Here is a 21,388-nt window from a genome sequence, read left to right on the forward strand (position 1 = left end):
TACACAGTAATGGGATAAAAAATGACTGGAAGGCAGAGCCACAGCAAATAGAGTGGTCTAGGACAGGGATTCCCAACCCCTGGGCTAGGTACCCAGTACTGGTCCATGGCCTGTTAGGAACCAGGCTGCACAGCAGGAGGAGAGCAGCAGGTGAGGAAGCCAGCATTACAGCCTGAGCTCCGCCTCATGTCAGAACAGCAGTGGCATTAGATCCTCACAGAAGCATGAACCCTAACATGAACTGCACATGCAGGAATCTAGGTTGTGTGCTCCTTATGAGAATCTAATGCCTGATGATCTGAGGTGGAACAGTTTTATTCTGAAACCATCCCTACCCTCATCACCCTGTCCATGGAAAAACTGTCTTCCATGAAACTGGTCCCTGGTGCCAAAAAGGTTGGGGACTCTAGGAAGCCTCTTTGAGGAGTGACATCTTAGCCGAGACCTGCTAGCCATCATCAATTCCATGTTGCCCTCATCTCTCTCATCACAGTCGCTTGGAAGGTCTGTGGTGTTTCACAAAAACTGACCTTCAAATGCATAATCTTAGGATTGGGATGGAGTGGGAATGGGAGCATGTACCCCCTTGTCTTCCTAGTGGGAAAATGAAAAAATGTTTCTAAGTAGAAACCTATTGCAACTGTCAAAATACATGGAATTGGCTAGGTAAATTGTAAATTATTACCATGATTTTATTTCTTTTTTGGAGACACTAAAAGCTACAGCTTTCTTTGGTAAAAGGACAAAAATGAAAGTCTAAGCCTAGAAAAAGAGATTCTTAGGATAGGTAAGGTAGCCATTCGCCAGCAGGTACTGTTGTTTCAGGACCAAGGACAGCATCTACGTTTTTTTTTTCCTTCTACCCCCGCCCCCGCAATTCTCCTGTGCATTTTAATCATGCCACAGCCAAACAAATATCTCTTTATGTTTCTACTGCTGCTACTCTGATAATGCCAGAATCTATCATTCTTGCAGTGTCTTCCATTTGGGAGAAAAGCATTTATGGCAGAGGAACTAGCAAGGACTATGAAAAAGCTAAAACACAGTTAATGGGATAGAAAAAGACTGGAAGGGAGAGCCAAGCAAACAGAGTGGTCTAGGACAGGGATCCCCTGGGCCACATACCAGTATGTTCCTGTTAGGAACCAGGCTTCCATTGTACTGAAATTCATCAAATGAGTGTGATGCCTTTACTAATGTGCATTCTTTCAACGCTTTACCTCTATTTTCTTCACTGAGGTAACATACACTTAACATTTACTATTTAACCATTTAGAAGTGTATAGTTCAATGACATTATGTAAATAATGCACTCCCAGCTGGAGTGCAATGGTGTAATCTGGGTTCACTGCAACCTCTGCCTCCCAGGTGCAAGCAATTCTTCTGTCTCAGCCTCCTGAGTAGCTGGAATTATAGGTGTCCACCACCGCGCCCGGCTAACTTTTGCATTTTTAGTAGAGATGGGGTTTCGCCATGTTGTCTATGCTGGTCTCGAACTCCTGACTTCAGGTGCTCTGCCCACCTCAGCCTCCCAAAGTGCTGGGATTACAGGCATGAGTCACCGTGAAGAGGGAGACCCAGGCATCTCAGATCAACTTCCCCTTTTCCCTAAAACTGTAAACTTCCCCTTTTCCTAAGACTATAAAATGAAGCCCTTTTCATATGTAATTCCTAAGACTGTAAACCGAAACCCTTTCATATGTAATTCCTGAGACTGTAAACCAAGACCTTTTCATATGTTAAGCTATAAACCTAAGATTCTTCCACGTGTAACATCTAAAGTATAAGCCTATATAAAGAAGGAATCTTCCTTTGTTAGGCGAGCTTGGCCGTTAGGCAACTATGCCACCTTGCTACCGGCCGAATAAACTTCCCCCTGTATTCAGTGTCCAAGAGATCCATTTCCCATGGCCACTCCTGCTACGATGCACCTGGCCCATTCTACTTTCTGTCTCTCTGCTTACCACCTTTTTGTTTACTCTGCTGATTGTTACAGGATGGTACATTGGCAGCATAAAGCATCATACCTAGGAACCTGTATTTATTATAAATGTAAATTCTTGAGCCCCATTCCAGACAGACTGAAACAGAAACTCTGGAGTGGAATCTGCATTGTAACAAGTCTTTTGGGTGATTCTGATGCCCACTAAAGTTTGAGAACCATTGATCTAGTTAGTGGATTTAAGTGTAAAAAGGACTCTGGGAGTCCTTAGAACTTTCAATTTGTAAACCTATCACCACTATCTAATTCCAGAACATTTTCATCACCCTAAAAATATTCCATGTTTTCATTAATAATCATTCCCCATTCTCTCCTCTCCCTAGTCTCTGGCAACCATTAATCCACTAATTGTACCACTTTAAAAAATCACAATTGAAGTCCTTCTTTCCCTAAAAGTCTTTCCTAATACAAAAACATTTCCAAAGACCAATCAAAGGTCTTAAGTACATTTGACAGTATTGAAATACAATAATGTGGTTAATATACAGAGATTTTGTAACATTCCCATGGTTATTTGACTTACTGCTTCATATAACTTAGTTTTTGTGTTGGTTAGTTTCACTGATTGTTTCATGTGGTGAGTCCTATTTCCCTAATTAAATTTTAAGCTGTTTGACCTAAGTGTTACCATTAGTGGATGAATGGATAAAGAAAATGTGATATATATATACACAGTGGAATACTATTCAACCATGAAAGTAATTAAATCATGTCATTTGTAGGAACATGAATGAAACTGGAGAACACTATGTTAAGTGAAATAAGTCAAGCACAGGAAGACAAATATTGCATGTTCTTATATGAGAGCTAAAAAAGTTGATCACATGGAGGTAGAGAATGGAATAGATTCTCTTCTTCCCAGAGAATGGGAAGGATGTGTGGGTGGGAGGGGGAAATGAAGAGAGGTTGGTTAGACAGGTACAATCATACAGTTAGATAAAAGGAATAAGTTCTAATATTTGATAGCAGAATTGGATTACTATAGACAATAATGCACTGTGTATACCAAAATAGTTAGAAAAGATAATTTGAAATGTACCTGACATATAGAAATGATAAATCCTTGGATGATGGATACCCTACATGCCCTGACTAAGTCATTATACATTCTATGCATGCAACAAAATATCATGTGTATCCCATAATGTACAAATAGAATGTATTGATAAAATTACAAAATAAACTATTGAAGATGATTATCATGTTTTCTATTTATTTTGTAGACTTTTTCAGTAAATATTATACTTGCCAGCCAAACCATTAGCTTTCAATCAATGCAGAAAATATTTATTGTGCCTCTACTATGTGTCAGGGATTGTGGTGCCTGCAGAGTGATACTAAAAGAGTAGAACACACTTCTTACCTTTACTGACCTTTCACTACAGTAAGTGCTGGTAGACACATAAACATAATATAGATGTAAATGCAGCAACATAAAATAGTGCTAAGTAGAACGCTAAGTTTCATACCATCAGGACCCAAAGGAAAAATAGTAAGTTGTATTTTTTAAAGGAGGAATAAGTTTAGAGAAAGATTTTACGTAAATATATCTTCTCAAGTCCTGAGATATGTTTCTTTGTGTGGAAGTTGGAGCAAGAGAGTAGCACAGGCATTTGTGACTATAGAAATAGGTCTAACAGAGGCTCCAAAGTATGGATGTGCATAGTTAACTGCAATGGCTTAAGGATTGGCCCATGGAGATGTGTGGTTAGATATAAAATAGGACTTGGTTTGAGGCATTTAAAAGTGAACTTAAAGTGCATTTTAAAGTAGTTAACTGCAATAGCTTAAGGATTGGCCCAGGGGAGATGTGCGGTTAGATATAAAATAGGACTTGGTTTGAGGCATTTAAAAGTGAACTTAAAGTACATTTTAAAGAAGATCTATGGCATGATATGCCCAGTGGTTCCCAAATGTTGAGGCACATTATAATCACCTAGAAACCTTGTTTAAAAATGCAGATTTCTAGTATTCACACTAGACCTTCTAAATCAAAACCTCTGGAGCGAGGCCCAAAAATCTTTACTTTTAGCAAGCTACCTTGGTGAATCGTACGTTGTTTGTTGATAAATGCAGGTTAGACAGGTGGAGAGGAGAAGTTTTGAGATCAGAAAGCAAGTTGGTGGTTACTGAAATATTCTAGAAGGTAGAAGGCAGGGTCTGTGGAGTGACAGGAACCACAGGGCGAAAAGATAAGAAGATAAAATATATGGTGAGGAGCATGCCTATAATCCCAGCTACCTGGGAGGCTGCTGCAGGGGATCACTTGAGTCCAGGAGTTCAAGGCATCTGGGCAGCCCATCACATGTGTGTGTGTGTGTATGTGTCTGTGTATGTGCATGTACACACACACACACACACACACACACACACATATAGTGAGGGTATCATTGATAGAACTTGGAGACTGAATGTCGACTTAAATGAATCATGCTGTTTTCAAAAATGTGATTCGTTATTGATTCAAACTCATCTTGTACTTTTCCATGTGCTCTCCTCTACTTTGGAGGAAGTGTATCAATAAGGGAGTTCCACTGCCTGTAAACAGGCTTAAAGTATGTTCACTCCAAGTGCTATATAGTAATATGAACAGCAGATGGCACTTTTGAGCTATGCAGAATTTCCGAATTTGAAGGCCAAATCACCATTGCTAAAATAAAAAGAACTATAATGCTCATGCAAATAAATGCAATTTCTATTTTAGGGGGAACTAGAATGGAAGGGCTAATTAGAGGTCAGTCTGTCTTACCTAGTACCTGGCCTCCAGTAAAACCCTGTAGGTTTTTAAAATTCATTTTATTTATTTATTTTGTATTTTTAGTGGAGACGGGGTTTTGCCATGTTGGCCAGCCTGATCTTGAACTCCTGACCTCAGATGATCCACTTGCCTCGGCCTCCAAAACTGCTGGTATTACAAGCGTGAGCCACCACGCCCAGCCTGTAGGTTTTTAAACACTGATCCTGCTGTGGCTCCCACTCATATAAATGATTAGGTTGCAATCTAGAGAGGTCTAAATAATCACTGCAGCAACTGGAATTAGGCTTGAGGTTAGAAAAAACTTCCCCAACTTTGACCACAGTTCCAAATGTCTCCCTCTGAGCTTTTGCTGTTTGCAAAGGTGAAGAAAAGCAGAAAAGGACAAAATCAAATATGGAAAAGAACAATAGGAAAGGCAGTTTAAAGTAGTAAGTGAGGACAGTGGAATGAAAATAAAGGAGCCATTACTTTCATTTTTATAAAACTTATTATTATTAAAACCTTGACAAGAACACAATGTTTTATACATTTGCAATACACTTGCAATTACACAAAAGTCATGACAGTGATTAAGACAGTGGACTCTGGAGGCAGACTGTGAGTGTCTAAAAATCTCAACCCTGCCACTTCCTAGATAGCAGTGTGCCTTGGCCAAGTAACTTAATGTCTCTGCATATCGATTTCCTCATCTATAAAATGGAAATGGTAATAATAGCACTTCTCTAATAAGAATATTATGATCATTAAGTGTCAAAATTTGTAATGCACTTAGAAAAGTACCTAGCATGTAGTGAAAACATAGGTAGCTATAGTAGTCTGTTCTGACATTGCTATAAAGAAATCCTGAGACTGGGTAATTTACAAAGAAAAGAGGTTTAATTGGCTCGTGATTCTGCAGGCTGTACAGGAAGCATGGCTGGGGAGGCCTCAGGAAACTTAGAATCATGGCAGAAAGGGAAGGGGAAGCAGGCACATCCTATATGGCTGGAGCAGGAGGAAAAGATAAAGCAGGGAAGTGCTACATACTTTTAAGCAACCAGATATCATGAGAACTCACTCATTATCATGAGAACATTAAGGGGGAAATCCAACCCCATGATCCAGTCACCTCCTACCAGGCCCCTCCTCCAGCACTGGGGATTACAATTGCACCTGAGACTTAAGTGGAGACACAAATCCAATATCAGTGGGTGACCAATTTTTTAAGATCAACTTTAGGTGATAGGACTAATAGGTAATTTCTCTCCCATCTTTTAAATTGAAAACATGTTTTTTGATAATTGAGAAAAAAAGTAAAAACTAAATTTTTACTAAAACACTTAAATAAAAATCTGTATTTTTAAATTATTTTGAGGTAGTTTCTAAATATCCAACTTCTTCCTTTTTCTTCTTCTACTGTGCCCAATATTAGACATAACACTGGCTATGAGTAATCCTGAGGTCCTGATTACTCTTCAGCTTCTGGCATTATTATGTTATTATTGTGGTGAAATACCTATAATGAAATTTACCAGTTTACCCATTTTAAATGTATAATGTGATGGCATTAAGTACATTTACAATGTCGTGCAAACATTACCACGATCTATTTCCAGAACTTCATCATTCTAAATAGAAACTCTGCACCCATTAAACAGTAACTCCCCAGTCTCCCTTACCCCTAGCCCTAGTAAACTGTATTCTACTATCTGCCTTTATATATTCACCTATTCTGGATACCTCTTATGAGTGGAATCATACAATATATGCTCCTTTGTGTTTCGCTTATTCACTTAGCACAATGTTTCCAAGGTTCATCCATGTTGTAGCTTGTATCAGAATTTCACTTCTTTTTATCACAGGATAATATTTCCTTTTATCTATATATCACATTTTGTTGATCCATTCATCTGTTGGATACCTGGATTGTATCCACTTTTTGGCTACTGTAAATAATGCTTGCTTTGAATATTGGCATCTGTTAGAGTGCCTGCTTTCAATACTTATGGGATATACCTAGCAGTGAAACTGATGGATTATAAGGTAATTTTGTGTTTAACTTTTTGAGGAACTGACAAACTTTTTCACAGAGCTACATCATTTTACATTCCCACCAGTATCCAGCATTATTTTTAAACATGGCAGGCTTTTAAAATAAGTCAAACCTAAACTGAGAATAAGTAGCAAAGTTAAGAGTCCTACCACAGTTTGTTGGCAAGTTCCTGGTATCAACAATCTTAACATCTCATCTCCTAGACTAATACAGTATTTCTCAACATAGACTGCTGAGACTCCCATAGTAATCATCTATGGTGCTTGTTACATCAGAAGGGCCCTGGATTCAACCCTATTTATGTTTATTCAGCATCTCTGGAAATGCTGCCCCTAAATCAACATTACAAATGCTAAAACATGAGACTCATCAACCCTAGATTGATGAGTTCTCAAAGGTAGGGGAAATATCTTAGTCATCTTTGTGTCCCTCAAGGCCAAACATATAACAGATATTTAACAAATGTATACTTAAATTAACTAATACTGTAATCTAAAGCCTACCTGATTGTTAAGTACTGTATTCAATAAAATTAAACTCAATCACTAGACAACTAGGGAATCTGCAATTAAGGTGTGTAGCATACCTTTCAGTTGCATAAAACACACATCTTACCAGCTGTGTTCTTTCATGCCTTTTCATGCTGCAAAGGATCCTTACACTATATGTAATTTTCAGCTCAGAACATCATGCTTTGAGGCAGGGTTAAAAAAGGATATGGACTTAGAATTAGAAGAGCTGTCTCTGTATGACCTCTAAGATCAATATGTAGAAATCATTTATAACTTGGAAACATTGAAAACATTTTGTAATTCTACCTACTTCATAGTTTGGCTGAAGCACAAACGATACTCTGTGTAACAAAGCCTGCTGTAGTAACACGGTCTCAGTCTCATAATAAAAAAAAAAAAAAGAAGAAGAAGAAGAAAAGAAAAAGAACAAACAAAAACCATGTTTCCAAGTCTTCCTAAAGACTTTAATTATCCTGCTGTGTAAGTTTAGTGCTCTAAGGCATACGCCAATGAGCAGATGAGAATGGAAACATATCTCAGAAAATTAAGTGCACGCACAACATTTATTCATTCAGTCACTCATTCATTTCTCACGCACATCCAGCATCTATATCAATATCATGCAGGGAACTGTGTGGAAAACAGTGGAAAAAATCTGCCTTCCGGGTATTTAGTTTCTTTTAGTATCGTAATAACTAGCAAATTGTCCCTCTCCTGTCAAAGCTTTTCAACAAAGTAAGCAGTAGGGGACCATCTTGAACGTCTCGGGTGCTGTCTCTTTAAAACGTAATAGAACTCTGATTGCATCGATCACAGGCTCACAACTCCCTTCCATTCATCCCTTATTCACATCCTGGTTACTACCCCACTTACTGACATGAAATGTGGGGGAACGCGAGTGTTAGTAAACATGGGCTTTGGTGTGTGGCCACAGCTGATCCGGAGCATCCCTCCCACCCGCTCTTTACAGCGTCGGCGAGGTCTCGGGGCTCGACTGGCCATGCCTTGAGCGCAGAGTTTAACTGGGCCGCCGTTGTTGTAGTGACCGGGAGGTGCTGCCGCTTTAGGCAGACGGTTCCGGGCGCTGCAAGGTCCCCTCTCGCCCCCTCTCCTCCCCTCCCCTCCCCTCCCTGGGTTCTCCCCCCTTAGGGGTCAGGCGCCGAACGCTCCTCCGATGGCCTCAGCCACGGTAAGGACGGACTGTAGATGGGGGGGCGGGTGGTGGGAGTTCCTCCCCGGAGCCTGTCCTGCGGGCTGCTAGCCAGGTCCGGGCCGAAGCCGCACCTGACAGGAGATGGAGGCAGGTGTCTGCTACCGGGTCTTGAGCCCCTTGTCCTGGGGTATCCGCATCTCACTCTCTGCCACCGGGGCGGCCAGAGTGCGGAGCCCAGACCCAGCTCCCGGGCGCTTTTCCCGGAGTTCCGGAGCTCCGGACTGAGTCGGGCGGCCCCCTGGCCCCCAGAATTCTCGGAGGGTTTCCCTGGAGCGCCTGCGTCAGAATCACCTGGGAGGTATTAAAAAAAAATTACCAAAGCCGAGGCTCATCCTCGCACCTGCCTGCTCTTTGCCAGCAGGCGGGGCACGGGAAAGTGCATTTCAAAGGGGCCGCGGTTCCTGCGATGCGCTGGACTCTGCGGTCCCTGTGGGGAGACCTAGTGCCGGCGTCGCCCTGTGGCGGGACTGAGCGCGGCGCCCGTGCTACTGTCCTGCCCTGCCAAGTCGCCGCCTGCGTGGCCGTTCCGAGGCTGGGCCCCGTGGGAGTGGCAGCGTCGATCCCGGCCCCCAGAATTCGAGGTGTGCGGCCACTTTCAAAACTTGACAACTTTCCTTTCCAGGAGGACCCCGTTCTGGAGCGTTATTTCAAAGGCCACAAAGCTGCGCTCGCCTCCTTGGACTTCAGCTCCAACGGCAAGCAACTCGGTAAGTCTTATTCTTGTTTTCCTTTTGTAATGAGACAGAAGCTCCACGGGCCGGAACGGAAACCTTTCCTCCTGTCCAGGCAGGGCCCCTAGGAGAACGGCTGAGGGCCTGTATGCGGGTTGAGAGCACCCGGAGACGAGGGCCAGTGCGGCGGGGTGCAGCCCGGGACCGCTCCTCTATTCTCTGCCCCTATTCAGCGGTCTGGGCCTGGCGACGACTTTCGCAAACTAACCACCAGGAGGAGTGAGTGGGAAGGGGAGGGGTTTGTCCTCGGCCCGGGAGGGTAGGGTGTTGGCTGGAGAGTTTGTGAAAAGTTGTGAGCCGAGCAGGAGGAGGAAGTGAGGAGAGAGGAGTTGGCTGTGCCGGGGCCAAGGACCGAGAGGGCTCAGGTGACCGCTGGAAAGCCCAGGTGACCCCTGGAAAGCCCGGGTGACTGGAAAGGAGCCCAGCGCCTGCATGAAAGGAAGGACCTGCTGGAAAGTACCTGAGCTCGAGCTGTGGGTTCCGCCGCCCTCCCCCTGCGTGGAGGCTGGGTGGCGGCGTCTGCGCCCCAGCCCTGAACCGGATGGCGGTGAGGTGGACTTGGGCAGGCAAGAGTTGCCTGCTGCTGGCGTTTTTAACAGTGGCCTATATCTTCGTGGAGCTCTTGGTCTCCAATTTCCATGCCTCCACAGGAGCCGGCCATGCCAGGGAGCTGGGGTCCAGAAGGCTCTCAGACTTACAGAAAAATACAGAGGATTTGTCTCAACCGCTTTATGAGAAGCCCCCTGCAGATTCCCATGCACTTGGGGAGTGGGGGAAAGCCAGCAAACTCCGTCTCAACGAGGGTGAACTGAAGCAGCAAGAAGAACTCATTGAGAGATATGCCATCAATATTTACCTCAGTGACAGGATTTCCCTGCATCGACACATAGAGGATAAAAGAATGTATGAGTGTAAGTCCAAGAAGTTCAACTATAGGACACTTCCTACCACATCTGTTATCATTGCTTTCTATAATGAAGCCTGGTCGACTTTGCTCCGTACCATTCACAGTGTTTTAGAAACTTCTCCTGCAGTGCTTTTGAAAGAGATCATCTTGGTGGATGACTTGAGTGACAGAGTTTATTTGAAGACACAACTTGAAACTTATATCAGCAATCTTGACCGCGTACGCTTGATTAGGACCAATAAGCGTGAGGGGCTGGTTAGGGCCCGTCTGATTGGGGCCACTTTCGCCACTGGGGATGTCCTCACTTTCTTGGATTGTCACTGTGAGTGTAATTCCGGTTGGCTGGAACCGCTTCTGGAAAGGATTGGGAGAGATGAAACAGCAATTGTGTGTCCTGTTATAGACACCATTGATTGGAATACTTTTGAATTCTATATGCAGACAGGAGAGCCCATGATTGGTGGATTTGACTGGCGTTTAACGTTTCAGTGGCATTCTGTCCCCAAACATGAAAGGGACAGGCGGATATCAAGAATTGATCCCATCAGATCACCCACCATGGCTGGAGGACTGTTTGCTGTCAGCAAGAAATATTTTCAGTACCTTGGAACATATGACACCGGAATGGAAGTGTGGGGAGGTGAAAACCTTGAGCTGTCTTTTAGGGTGTGGCAGTGTGGTGGCAAATTGGAGATCCACCCGTGTTCCCACGTGGGCCATGTGTTCCCCAAGCGGGCACCATATGCTCGCCCCAATTTCCTACAGAATACTGCTCGGGCAGCAGAAGTTTGGATGGATGAGTACAAAGAGCACTTCTACAATAGAAACCCTCCAGCAAGAAAAGAAGCTTATGGTGATATTTCTGAAAGAAAGTTACTACGAGAGCGGCTGAAATGCAAGAGTTTTGACTGGTATTTGAAAAACGTGTTTCCTAATTTACATGTTCCAGAGGATAGGCCAGGCTGGCATGGGGCTATTCGCAGTAGAGGGATCTCGTCTGAATGTTTAGATTATAATTCTCCTGACAACAACCCCACGGGTGCTAACCTTTCACTGTTTGGATGCCATGGTCAAGGAGGCAATCAATTCTTTGAATATACTTCAAAGAAAGAAATAAGGTTTAATTCTGTGACAGAGTTATGTGCAGAGGTTCCTGAGCAAAAAAATTATGTAGGAATGCAAAATTGTCCCAAAGATGGATTCCCTGCACCAGTAAATATTATTTGGCATTTTAAAGACGATGGAACCATTTTTCACCCGCACTCAGGACTGTGTCTTAGTGCTTACCGGACACCAGAGGGCCGACCTGATGTACAAATGAAAACTTGTGATGCTCTAGATAAAAATCAAATTTGGAGTTTTGAAAAATAGAGTACAACAGCACTTTCGTCGTGAGCTGACAATAGCTTAAAGAAAGTCAAAGCGCCATAAGAGCCTCAGTGAAGATTGTATTTTATTTTATCAAAAGCCACCCAGCAGTCCTCTGGAGCACTGGAAAGCTGGGGTTCATTTTGGTATATCACACTGAAACTGGGTGTCCAGAGTGCTGTTGTTTAATATTTCACAGTGCCTTACTTATGGGTTGTTTTATTTAAGAGCTTTGTCAATACGGTCTCTTCTTAAAAGAGTTGACTGTGAATTGAAACACACAAAACATTTAAGTGCCAGACTTAATATCAAAGAATGTGAAAGTCCAAGAAATATGAGGTATGCTTTATGTTGTTGAGTAAGTTCACTGCACATCCCATTTTTTAACAAAACTCATGAATGTGCATTTGAGTTATTGCTATTTCGATTACATAGAATTTGAATTTCTTTTTTAGCCAGCACATTAAATTTTAGATTTTATTTGTTAATCTAATTTTTTCTAATCAAAAAGAAATTAAAGAAAGTTGATCTTAAGGCAGAAGGCCTGGTTTTAGATACATGTGTAATTGGAAGAGGGAATTTGTTTGAGTGTGAGTTTGGAGGTCTTTTTAACATGTAGACATACCCATATCTAAATGGAATGGGGAGATGTTTACATTCCATGCTTTGTAAACTTGAGCTATTGGACTTCACTGATCTATAATATATTGATACCTCAGATTCCTCTGATTTTGTAAGCTGTCCTCTCTGTGAACTTGTCTGTGTGTGTAGGGTATTTTCTGAATTCACTTCCTTAAGTTATAAATGTACTAGAAAGGGACTCTTTCAGAATACTCTGCCTCCCTTTGTTAATGCTTAATCATTTAAAGTAAACAACAATTTAGGCTTCTCTGAAGTTAAACCCAACTATGTTTATTGAAATGTATGAAACTAAAAGTGGGCTAAGTTCTACCAAGGCTGTGGAACTCTCCTACGAGTTCTGGTGATCAGGAAATTTAAGAATTTATCTTGAAAATGCAAGGAAGAAAGACTGCCTTGGCAATTGTGAATGCTGCTTTCCATCTCCTAACATCCAGCCTGGCACTTAGGCACCTTTCAGTAAGTGGGTGAATGAATGATTGAATTAATGAATGGCTCAGCTGAGGAATGTGACTTTGGTCAAGTTATTTGATGTGTTTGGGCTTGGTTTTCTCATCTATAAAATGTGCGTACTGGATTAGACATTAAAGATCCCTTCCAGCTCTGAAATGTTGATTATACAGTATACTCTTTCCAGATTTACTCACTGTGAAATCTTTACAATACTTTTTATCTTTTCACTTTTGACATAGGTAATGTTGTTGAGCAGTTGAGCAATGTTCAATCCAGTTGTGAAGCTGGAAAAGAGAAATGGGTTTTAAAAATTAAGTGAGCTGAACTCACCTGAAATGGTTTATTTCTGTGGGTAAGAAGTTTTAGTCAGTGTTTATAGTCATTTCATTTTGATAATTGTTGGACCAATTTTGTTTTTAAAACCTTTAGACTCTAAAAGTAATATTTTCACTAAGAATATAAATATTTCCAAAACTAAATTGTTTGGGAAGTAAATGCTTTTTTAAAAAAGTATTTTTACTGGTTTTATGCCAGTATTATGTCCAGAAATCACGGAATGAATTTAGAATTAAATTTCAATTACCTTACTTTGGCCTAGATTTATGAAAAATGCATGTTTCATAAAGAGTTTACCATATTCAGGAGTAAAGTTGTTTTTAGTGTTTACTTGATGACTTGGAAGGTAGGAATTTTGCAAAAATGTGAATTTAAGGAAATTCTTTAGGATAACCATTTCAAAAAATAAAATTGTTATGCAATCTGGAATATTTTCTTTTTGCCTCTTAAAATGAAAATGCATTCATAGTTTCTGTAAGTTATTTAGCAACCTTAAAGTTTATCAAAGAATTGTCCCAATTTCACGTGCAGTATGCTTGATCCTGCATTTAATTTAAGAAAGATTAATAGTAATTCTCTGAATTTTTCAAAAAGGGATTCTCCTAAACCCACCCACTTCTCTTGCCTAGGCTGCTTTTTAAAAATATTTTCTATTTTTTACTTATTTTTAAATTTTATCTTTTTATTTATTGTTTGTTTTCTTGTTAGCCCCTTATCATATTGGAGAACTAAAATTGTTATATTTTGGAGTACTTATTACATTATTTTTATTTTAGTATCTTGATGCTCCTATCAAAAGGGAAATGAGGTTTTAAAAGTAATTCTTTATTTACCTTTTGCCTTAAATTGCTAGATGTGACCCAGCTAGGAAGAGATTTTAAGGTGGTGCTTTATTTATATCAATAATTCATTATAGTTAGGCTGTTCATTCCTCATAATAGAGTACATAACAGAAAAATGGGACTTTCACATTTTAATATTTAGGCATGCTCCAATTTAATTCCCAAAATACTCTGTAATTTTACATTTTAAAAAATTGAATTTAGTAGCACCAAAGTTCTCTTTTGCTGTAGATAATTAAGAGTTGACTTTATAGGTTAATGTATATGCTTAAAAACATGTTTAGGAAAATATTTGGTGGACAGGAAGTTTCAACTTTAAATGTTCACTATGTCATTTAGTATCCTATCTAAATAGGCATTTTTAGTCATCATTAAAAAAAATCTAGTCATCAGGATGATCTCTATAACTCAAAATAACTTGTTTGTAAAAGAAAATTTGTTTACTTACCCATTAGTAATCTCCTGCGTATTCATTATATGATGGCAAATCAAACTTTTCTATGATAAAGACAGGTTATTTTTAAGTTGTATAGTCTTAATTGGTTTAAAGTCTCAATTTTAATTCATAAAATACTTGGTTTTTATTTACTTGTCCTTTTGAATTCCTGTTTTGATAATATTTTTAAATGAGCATAAAGAATGTTGAAGTTCAGATTAATCTCCTTTGAATGATGATTTTTCCTCTGTGATAAGTGGTTTCTGTCTTTTTTCCTTTTGTATTTGTAATGTTGATTAAGACATAAAATAAAAAGTGTGCCTAATTATTTTTGCAAATAGATTGTGGTCATTTTAGCCTATGGGAACATACTCCTGTGTATACATTTATAATGGCAATGGAAGTAAGTTCAGCTTGCAGTTCTTTTACTTATTTGAAAATTCAGACAGTAGATATTTAAAAAGTCAAAGTTCCCATATAATTTTACAAGATGTCATAAACCAGCAGGTATTCTAAAGGGGTATTAGGACCATTATTTTATTAACTACTCACAAACAAACTAAAATGATCAGGGATCTCTGGAACCCATTGGGCCACTTAAAAGGAAGCAGGTTGGCACCTGGACATATTAGCACCATTTTCAGTACCCTGAGTGGAAAAGAAAAATGTCTGTCCTCTAAACCACATATCATCATATTTCCCCTGTCCATAAATGCAGTTTTCTTCCACAAGTGGCAAGTCTCTTTCTTTTTTTTTTTTTTTGTGACAGAGTTTCACTCTTCTTGCCCAGGCTGGAGTGCAATGGCGAGATCTCGGCTCACCACAACCTCCCCGGTTCAAGTGATTCTCTTGCCTCAGCCTCCCAAGTAGCTGGGATTACAGGCATGTGCCACCACGCCTGGCTAATTTTGTATTTTTAGTCAAGACGAGTTGCTCCATGTTGGTCAGGCTGGTCTCAAACTCCTGACCTCAGGTGATCCGACCACCTCGGCCTCCCAAAGTGCTGGGATTACAGGTGTGAGCCACCACACCTGGCTTAAGTGTCTTCTTCTTTAGTGATTCCTAAATCCCCATACATTTGTCTCTCCTTGGCCAGACACACTGCCTGAGAATGACTATTCTAAAGACTCTAACATCAAATGGTCTTATAGCTGCATTTAGCATATATATAGGTGACCTAAGTATGTTTTCACTGATTTTTATATACTTAAAAGTTTCTGTAAATACTTGTATTCTAATCTCACTCTCTTACTAAGTGACTTGCAGCTCTGTGTAAATCACTTCATCTCTCTGTGTTTAAGTTTTTAAAAAAGACTGGAAAATCCAGAGATAGTACATTAGTATTTGCCAGGGGCTGGGAAAGGGAAGAATAGCGAATGATTGCTAGTAGAGATGAATTTTTGGCAGGTGGCAGGGAGTAGGGGATTATGAGAATGTTCTGGAATTAGTGATAAAGGTTATATAATGTTGGGGAAAACACTGGCTGGTACACTTTAAAAGGCTAAATTTTATGGTATTTAAATGCTATCTCAATTTTAAAAAAATACCTCAGGAAAAAAAGCAGGGTGGAGAATTTCTGGTGTCTCAGAAAGTTTCTTTTTGCATGCTAGACCTCTTTGCATGCCTCTGTGCATGCTAGACTTTAGAACAGGCCAGTAGAATTGAGTATTAATAACACTTGAATCATTTTGTAATTTGCAGAATTAAGAAAGTTTTGTGAATCACCCTTCTTAGTAGTTGGGGCTTGGAAATCAGTTTGTATTGAAGTTTTTCCTAAAGTTTCAGAGAAATTTTCAATCAATCCTTTTTGGACAGGAGATGGAGATTTCTGTAAAAGATGAAATGAGTTCCTGAGTTGTATAATTGTCCCACAGCAGAAATGTAAATTAGAGGGCACATGTCCTCAGAATCTCCTGAGGCTGTGTCATGTTTAAAAAAAAATGAAAATGTAGAAGTCCTTCTAACTTAATAATTATTGGGCGCTACTTTTTCTTTTGTGCCAAGCTTTATCAATCTTCCAGGCTGGGCTAGGTGTGATAGCTACTGCAGGCCAGCAGTGTCTTCGGGTGTCTGGTCACCATTCTAACCAATTTATTTGCATTTATCTAATCCTGTTCAAAAGGCGAAGAGGAGGCACTCTATTTATTTAGTACTCCCTTATTTAGTTAAGGCTACTGTGTGCCAGATGCCATTTTATGCTCTGGGTATACATACAGAAGCGAAGAAAACAGATATGCTTCATAAGATGGTATGAAGAGTTCATGGTCCAGTGGTGGAGACAAATATTAATGAGTAAATGTAAATCCATTTGTCAGTACAACATGATGAAACAAAGGAAAATAGTCAAAGCTGTGAAGGAAAGGAATGGAGTGGGTTTTTTGTTTTTTGTTTTTTTGAGACCAAGTCTCACTCTGTCACCCTGGCTGGAGTGCAGTGGTGTGATCTCGGCTCACTGCAACCTCCGCCTCCCGGATTCAAGTGATTCTCATGCCTCAGCCTCTTGAGTAGCTGGGATTACAGGTGCATGCCACCATTTCTGGCTAATTTTTGTATTTTTAGTAGAGGCAGGGTTTCACCAATTTGGCTAGGCTGGTCTCAAACTCCTGACCTTAAGTGATCCAAGCGCCTGGGCCTCCCAAAGTGCTGGGATTACAGGTGTGAGCCACTGCACCCGGCCACAGAGTACTTTTTAAAGGAAGGGTAACAGTGGAGACATACTTACATTTATAGAGTCAAGGAATACTTCTCTGTGAAAGTTAGATATAACTGAAGACCAGAAGGAGAAGTTAGCTAGGTAAAGACTGAAAGGAGAATAGCATAGGCAAAGACCAAGGGTGGGAAAAAGCTATCCTAGATCAAGGAAGTATATGAATGAGTAGAATCTGGTAAACAAAGAGAGATGAAGCTGCAGCAGGAGGCAGAGACAGCTGAGGCAGGGCCTTGAAGCTATAGTGGGTTTAAATGGTGACCCTCCAAAAGATGTGTCCATGTCGTAGTCCTGGAACCTGTGATGTGACCTTATTGTGGTGGGAAAATGTCTTTCTAGATGTAAGTCCAGTGACACGTGTAGTAAAAAACATACAGAGGAGATAAGAGGAGGCCCAGGTGAAGGCAGAGGCTGAGATTGGAATGATGCAGCCACAAGTCAGTGAGTGCCCAGAGACACTAGAAGCTGGGAGAGGTAGGGAATGAGATCTCCCCTAGAGTCTTTGAAGAGAACATGGCCCTGCCAGCACCTCTTCTGGTTTCCAGAACTGAGAGAATAAATTTCTGTTGTTTTATGCCTCCAAGTTTGTGGTAATTCATTACAGCAGCTACAGGAGACGACGTATTCTAGGATTTTGTTCTGAGAGTTGTGGAAGTTTTAGTAAGGGAATAACATGATTTGATTTGTACCTCAAAAAGATGGCTCTGGCTACTGTAAGAAGATTGTACTGTTAGTAGGGAAATCACTTAGGAGGATTATTGTAACACCAGCACATGATGGTGGTTCAAACTAGAATAGTGGTCTTCAAATTACAGTGATGGTCTGGGCAAGACAGAAATTTGGGAATTATTAGCATATAGATGTTATTTAGAATCATGGAAATGAATGAGATCACCTGGGAAGAATGTAAAGCAATGAGAGAAAATAGCCCATATCTGAATATTGAAGATCTCCTACTTGTAGATCAGAAAAGAAGACAGCAAAATAACTTAAAGAATAATTGGAAAGATAGGAGGGAAAACCATTGTAGTAGCGTATTATGAAAGCCAAAGTTAGGAGTAGGGTAGAAATGTTGAAGAGACAGGCAATATTAAATAGTCATTAGAGAGAGTGGAGGAGGAAACTAATAGAGAATCATCTGTGTGCTGCTTTGCAGTATATAAAACCCATGTGAACTTAGTTATAAATTTATTGTGTTTCAAATCTGTTTGGTGGTGGGGTGACCAGCAATTCTCATTGGTATAGTTACATTCTCAGAAAAAGCAGAGTGCAGAGTGATTGGGATTTTTGCCATGGGAATTTGAAGGAAGGAGGCAGAGTCAAGGGATTGAACGTTATGTGTATGAGGGGGATTATAACTGAATAAGGAGAGAAATAAAGGTTATAAATTGGGTAGTGAAGTGAGGGTGGTGAGAAGAGAGCCTCAGTGGAGAGCAAGGGTCAGGATGAGAACATGGGTCTTGGAGTTCTGTATGAGATGGAAGTGAGTGTGTCATAAAGAAAGCAAATTGTCCTGGTGGGTTGCAATCAGTGATTTGGGAAGTGCTCATGTTCTGCTGGTGACAACATCCTCAGAATGGGTTGCTGAGGAGGCAGGAGGTCTGTATAGAGGCCCTGTTTCCCCCTTGGTCTGAAATGTTCTTTACCACCTCACTCTTTACTTGGCTGACTCCCTGTCCTTCACACCTCCACTTTAAATGCCACTGATCATTCTATTTAAATTAATATTCCACCCCCACACAAAATAAGACTTCCTGCTTTATCTTTCATGCCTCTTAGCACAATTTAAAATGTTACAAAGTGAAGCACAGTGGTGCATGCCTATAGTCCCAGCTATCAAGAGGCTGAGGCAGGAAGGATAGCTGGAGCCCAGGAGTTTAAGACCAGCCCGGGCAACATAGCGGGACCCTCAGCTTCAAAAAATTAATTAATTAAAATAAGTAAATAAATAAAATGACATATTTGTCTGCATTTCCACTGGAATTTAAGCTCCCCAATTAGAGATTTTTGACTGCTTTATAACTTAGGACTCCCCCTTTTTCCACAATGCCTTACATGTTGCTGGGGTCAGATATCTGTTTAATTCATAGTGCTCAGAGTTGAAATGGAGAGAAAGACTGTGACCTGTGAAAGAGAAGATGATTGCTGCTTGAGAGGTGTCAGGAAACTTGGTGTCTTCAGGCAGAGTCAAGGTTTCCGTACTTAAGGAGGAAGAGGGACTTAGAGAGAGGAGGATGTGAATAAAGAGGCATCATCTAGTGGGTGCTATGACCCAAAGGTAGATTTTTGAGGAGAGAAGGCATGGGTACCAGGGTCAGCTTAAGGGGATATCCAGAGCATTATGGGAGTGAGAGTTTGTACAGTGAGTGACTCAGAGAGCCTTAGGCTTCAGCTTCTAGTCATGATTAGAGGAAGCAGGACCTGAAGCATAGTTTTTCTTAGTAGACTTTTAGAAGGTAGGATATATTAGTCAGTTCTCCCACTGCTATAAAGAAATACCTGAGACTGAGTAATTTACAAAGAAAAGAGGTTTAATTGGCTCACGGTTCTACAGGCTCTACAAAAAACATGGCTGGGGAGGTCTCAGGAAACTTACAGTCATGGTAAAGGGAAGCAGGCACATCTTCCATGGCCAGAAGTGGAGGAAGAGAGAGAAGGGGAGGTGCTATATAGACTTTTAAACAACCAGATCTTGTGAGAACTCACTATCATGACAATAGTAAGGGTGAAATCTGCCCCTATGATCTAATCACCTCCCGCCAGGCCCCTCCTCCAACACTGGGGATTGCAATTCAACATGAAATTTGGGTGGGGTCATAAATCCAAACCATATCATAGGGGTTCTTAGGTTTCCCAGATGGGTTAAAAGGTGCTGAGAGGGAAGAGTATGGGAGAAAACAATAGCCTGTGAAGTGTCGATATCCCTTTTTAAGGATGGAGAAATTGAAATTTCAGTAATTTGCCCAAAACTATAAAGCTAGTAGGCAGCAGAGCCTAGCAGTGGTCCCCAGCCTTTTTGGCACTAGGGACTGGTTTTGTGGAAGACAATTTTCACAGTAGGGTTCACACTCCTATGAGAATCTAATGCCACTGCTGATCTGACTGGAGGTGGAGTTCAGGCCTTAATACTTGCTTGCCTGCCACTCACCTCCTGCCATGTGACCTAGTTCCTAACAGGCCATGGACCAGTGAGAGTTTGCAGCTTGGGGGTTAGGGACCTTTAACCTAATAGAGCCTAGGTTGAATCTGATTCTGGAACCATGTCTTTTTCCATTAGGCCAGTCGTCCCTTTCCCATAGGGCCACATTCAAGTTTAAACAAACAGTAAAAGCTTTTAAATGTATTTTCACATAATTTGCAGAATCTGAGCTGTGCTTTAGAAGTTGCCATTGAAAATTACATAATTTTAACATTGAAGTTGTCACTTCCCCGCCTTTTTCCTTCAAGGTTATCCTGTCATTGATTCAGTCCTTCTGTAACATGTGGTGTGCTTGTACAGTAAATGATGGTTAGAGCAAGTTAATCTTTCCTTTTTTAACTGAATAGAAGCACACTAAAATTTGGAATTTTTTAGTTACTTTCCCTGCAGTGAAACCATAATAAAAGTTTTCCAACATTTTTATTTTTTCAAATTCTCGATAGTAGCCTATGTGTTACTTTCTGGAGTTTTTCCTGTTATAGCTTAATATATTACTAAAATTATAAAAGCTGAAAAATTAAAAAAGCTAAACTAATTTAGTGTATACCCTGAGAGGTAGTAACAGAAAGCAGTGTTTCTCAAATTTCAATATGCGTCAGAATTCAGTGAGAAACTTGTCAAAAATTTATATTCCCAGGTCTCACCCCAAAGAATGTATAATTTACCAGAAATATGTATTTTGAGCAGGGACCTTAGTAATTCTAATGGAGATAATTCATAAATTCCCTTTGCTTTGAGAAGGTTAAAAGCCTAGGTTTTGGAGTCTTATAAAACTGAATTAAAATTTGAGCTCTTTTCACTTTTCATCTATATTACTTTGACCAGTTACTTAACCTCACTAAGCCTCATTTCTTCTTCAGTAAAATAGAGATAATGATATTTATCTGCCTTGTTGTTAGGATTAAATAAAATAATGCTTATAAAGGCGCCTAGTCTGGAGTGCAGTGATGCAGTCATAGCACACTGCCGCCTTGACCTCCTGGGCTCCAGCCATCCGCCTACCTCAGCCTCTGGAGTAGCTGGGACTGCAGGCATGTACCACCAAGCTCAAGTAATTTTTAACATTTTTTGTAGAGATGGGATCTCACTATATTGCTTAGGCTGGTCTTGAACTCCTGGCCTAATGTAGTCCTTCTGCCTTGGCCTCTTGAAGCACTGGGATTACAGGCCTAAGCCACTGGTTTCGGTACTTACGAAGTATTTGAAAATACTAGGCTCATAGTACTAATTCATTAAAGGTTTCTGTTTCTGTT

General features: G+C 40.6%; 2 protein-coding genes across 35 annotated transcripts in view; both read left to right on the plus strand.

Annotated features, from left to right (window-relative positions):
• Positions 1-8,373: 8,373 nt before the first annotated feature.
• POC1B (POC1 centriolar protein B) overlaps positions 8,374-21,388 on the plus strand; it is a 133,181-nt gene continuing 120,166 nt past the window's right edge. For 16 of the 34 annotated variants that reach the window (XR_004728940.3, XR_013521963.1, XR_013521962.1 and 13 more), the window contains exon 1: positions 8,871-9,224. Coding sequence is in view for 13 of the 34 variants with exons in the window: in XM_035257199.3 (XP_035113090.3) it covers positions 8,924-9,224 (301 nt within the window). In the remaining 21 variants the exon portion in view is untranslated. Of the gene's footprint in view, positions 8,494-8,578; positions 8,816-8,870; positions 9,225-21,388 lie in introns of those variants that run through there. The other 18 variants (XR_013521966.1, XR_013521967.1, XR_013521968.1 and 15 more) reach the window with 2 other exon arrangements.
• GALNT4 (polypeptide N-acetylgalactosaminyltransferase 4) lies at positions 9,525-14,567 on the plus strand. Its single transcript, XM_002752825.6, has one exon. The coding sequence runs from the start codon at positions 9,790-9,792 to the stop codon at positions 11,524-11,526; it is 1,737 nt and encodes a 578-aa protein (XP_002752871.3). The 5' UTR covers positions 9,525-9,789; the 3' UTR covers positions 11,527-14,567.

This window comes from Callithrix jacchus, chromosome 9, assembly GCF_049354715.1.
Source record: "Callithrix jacchus isolate 240 chromosome 9, calJac240_pri, whole genome shotgun sequence".
NCBI lineage: Eukaryota > Metazoa > Chordata > Mammalia > Primates > Cebidae > Callithrix > Callithrix jacchus.

Coding starts and splice junctions, on each gene's coding strand:
- GALNT4 (XM_002752825.6), top strand. CDS start 9,790: ATGGCGGTGAGGTGGACTTGGGCAGGCAAGAGTTGCCTGCTGCTGGCG.